Below are 3,308 nucleotides of genomic sequence, written 5' to 3'. Positions count from 1 at the left end.
GGTAAAAGGTGTCATCCCAGGTCCCAGTGGAAGGGGCTGATGTCTCATGATGGCTAGGAGGGAAGAATTTCCAAACTGCAAGGACTGTGAACTATGAGCTGGGAAATTGCTAGGCTCTTGTCTCTAGAGAAAGAGTGCTGTACGGGTTGGCGCACCTGTGCAGACCTGGGTGGAGGTGGTGCCAGGGGACAGTCCCTCCCCACTCCCCCCAGCCTGAGATCCTTATTTTTTTTTTGCTGGGGCTGAGTTTGAACCTGCCACCTCCGGCATATGGGGCTGGCGCCCTACCCTTTTGAGCCACAGGCACTGCCCCTGAGATCCTTTTCGTCAGTGGTTCTCCAGGTAGGATGTGTGTGAAGAGCTGATCACATAGATAGACGCTTGTTTAAAACGTAAGAGATTCCCCTTCCATAAATGTTCTCAGGGAGGAACAGAGCTTGGAAAAGTTCTCCTGGTGATTTTGCTCTGTCTTCTTGATTGAAAACCGCTGTTCTGTGTGCTTGTGCTTTGGCAGTTGGAACTAAGTCACAGGGGCCTGCAGTTTGTACAGTGTGTCCAGCTGCGAGTCTCCTCTGAGGGGCGTGGGATGGAGACAGGGGACACAGGAAGCATCGCTTCCCTTCCATGTTGTTGGAGCAGCAGCTGGTAGGTGGAGCCGGGGCGGCCACACTTGCTGAGTCCCCCAACACCCACCGTCTCTACCCGCACCCACCAGCTCCAGCTTGTGGAAGAGCCTGCCTGCTCAGGAGGGGGTTTATTCCAGAGCCTTCCAGCTGTGCCTGGCACAGTCCTGTTGTCTGACATGGTGCGTTCTAAACACTTTACAGCAGCACACAGTTCAGCGTAGTCTCAGAAGGTTGAATACTGTTTGGTTTGGGGTTTTGCCTGTGTGTAGGACAATCCGTGGGGCTGATGTGGCAAGAATGCTAGCCAGCTGCTGTGTTGCCTCACCAACGAAGGGAGGACTGGCTTTGTCTACCAAGTGTGGAAGTCACATTGAAACATTGGGAGGAGATTGATTAGGGGGAAGGGAGCCTTGTGGTTTCAGCCATTATGAAATCTTCCTCAGACACAGGTCAGTTGTAGAAATGCCAGAAGTAACTGTCTACACTCTGAATATGAGGTTGGCGTGGGGAGAAACTAGTCTTATGGTTCATTTCTCCCATCAGTGGACAGGTAACCTGGGTAGTGATAGCTTAGCTCAGTTTCTCGTCGGGGGCCAACCAACCTTAACCCCAATGGCAGACACAGACTGGCCCAAGGCCCTGTGGCATGCTGAGGGGCATATTCCTAGAATGAGCCCAAGGTATTACCACGGTTGGGGGTGGCAGGTGAATCCCTCGTAATTATAATAATTTTTCCCCCCCTGGGTAGAGAGCTGTGGCATCACAGCTCACAGCAACCTCCAACTCCTGGGCTCAAGCGAGTCTCCTGCCTCAGCCTCCCAAGTAGCTGGGACCACAGGCACCCACCACAACGCCCGGCTATTTTTCAGTTGCAGCCGTCATTGTTGTTTTGGCAGGCTCAGGCTGGATTCGAACCGGCCACCTTAGGTGTATGTGGTTGGCGCCTTAGCCACTTGAGCCACAGGTGCCGAGCCTGTAATTATAATAATGGCTACATACTCTGAGCGTGCTAGGTGATTTTTTGGCCGGCATCTGTTTTCTGTAATTCTCAGAACACTCAGGATGAGTATTATGCTCATGACCAATGAGAAAACTGGCTGAGTAGTTAGGTTACAGGCCCAAGGCCATATGAGTTAAAGGAGATGGGATTTGAACCTAGCAAGGTCCAATCCCAAAGCATAAGCCTCGGCTGTAACATTATCACGTGAAAGGGTCACCCTACTAGGTCATTTACAGCCTTATGAGTTAATGGCTTTCCTTTAAAGCTGTCAATAATGTTCAAAAATTCGCAATTGGGCTTTAACTAGTTCTACTTTTTGTTATAACTATAAATCGGAGGAAGGTACTGTAACAGAAGCATATTTCAATGTGCTCTCAAGTTTAGGAACCTTATTCAGAGTGCAGACACTTGTCTCTGTGTGCACTGGAATGCATTTGCTAATCTGATGTGAGTGACTTCCGTGCAGGGGCCCTGGACTCAGCACCCAGCTCTGAGAGGCACCCACCCCCTCACTTGGCATAAAGGCCTGGGCTCGCTCTCTAAACTTAGGCCAGAAAAAAAGGCTTTATTTCACACAGCTTTTCGAATATAGAAGATCTGCTACAAAACCAACCCGTTCTCCGGGGATAACGCTTGCTATTTTCCCATACTCAGGGCTGTTTGGGGAGGTTTTTAACAGTCTGCGTTTCTCAACCCTTGGTGCAGATATTGACGAGTGTTCCGAGCAGCCCTCGGTGTGCGGGAGCCATGCGGTCTGCAGCAATCACCCCGGAACCTTCCGCTGCGAGTGCGTGGAGGGCTACCGGTTTTCAGAAGCTGGAACGTGTGTGGGTAAGTCCTGCAGGTGACTTTCCAGTGTGGTGTATGTAGCTCCTGGGTAAAAGGTGTCATCCCAGGTCCCAGTGGAAGGTGATGGGTTCTGCTGTTGGGAAGGATCATTTAGGTAGATGAATCACACTTAGCCCTGTCCTCCCACTCCCGGGAGAGTCACAAATACAAATTGTCACACTGGTAACCCCGTCACCTCCCCTGTTGCAAGCTTTTACACTACCTTTGCTTCCTTTCATTTTTATTATATTTTCAGTAGCTAGTAAAGCTCTCAGACTCGTTTCTCTAGTAATTAGCGGTCTTGGGATTCACTACCTTATAGGCACCTTGGCTAAGGTGACCAGACGTCCTGCTTTTGGCAGGACGGTCCTGATTTTTAACAATTTGTCCTGCATCCCATGCTTTTTAAAAAAGTCCCAATTTTTGGAAAGAATGCATGACAAGCTAGGGAACGCAGGAGAACAGGAAGGGAATATACAGTTTTCGGCTGCCATGTGGCTATTTCACCAGGATATGCGTTTTATATTATTTTTGTTAATTTTATAATGTTAAACTTTAATAATAACAAATAATTGTTGAGAACTGATTATCGAGAACTGTTTATCAAAGTTTGCCTTGTTGTCAGCACCCCCCCCCAACTGTGTCCCACTTTACCAATGTTAAAATCTGGTCACCTTAACCTTGGTGTCATTTCCTATCTTTGATTGGTTGAATTGTACCTGGTTACATCTAAAATTCCACTTGGGGCCCTTCTGTGTGTGAATTTTAGTTTTGTGAACCACAAGTAGTGGCGTCACTTTTCGGCTTTACTGAAGGGAGCAAGTCGCTGCTGTGAATTAGGCTAATTGTGTGCT

The 3,308-nt window shown here is 48.7% G+C and overlaps 1 protein-coding gene across 1 annotated transcript in view; it reads left to right on the top strand.

Annotated features, from left to right (window-relative positions):
- NID1 (nidogen 1) overlaps positions 1-3,308 on the top strand; it is a 90,630-nt gene that overhangs the window by 45,145 nt on the left and 42,177 nt on the right. Inside the window, exon 10 of the mRNA XM_003797446.3 lies at positions 2,332-2,457. Coding sequence (XP_003797494.1) covers positions 2,332-2,457 — 126 coding nt within the window. The remainder of the gene's footprint in view (positions 1-2,331; positions 2,458-3,308) is intronic.

The sequence above is a fragment of the Otolemur garnettii genome, unplaced genomic scaffold, assembly GCF_000181295.1.
Source record: "Otolemur garnettii isolate 467f Iridium unplaced genomic scaffold, OtoGar3 scaffold00116, whole genome shotgun sequence".
NCBI classification, from domain to species: Eukaryota; Metazoa; Chordata; class Mammalia; order Primates; family Galagidae; genus Otolemur; species Otolemur garnettii.
This window is presented reverse-complemented; position numbering and strand designations above follow the sequence as displayed.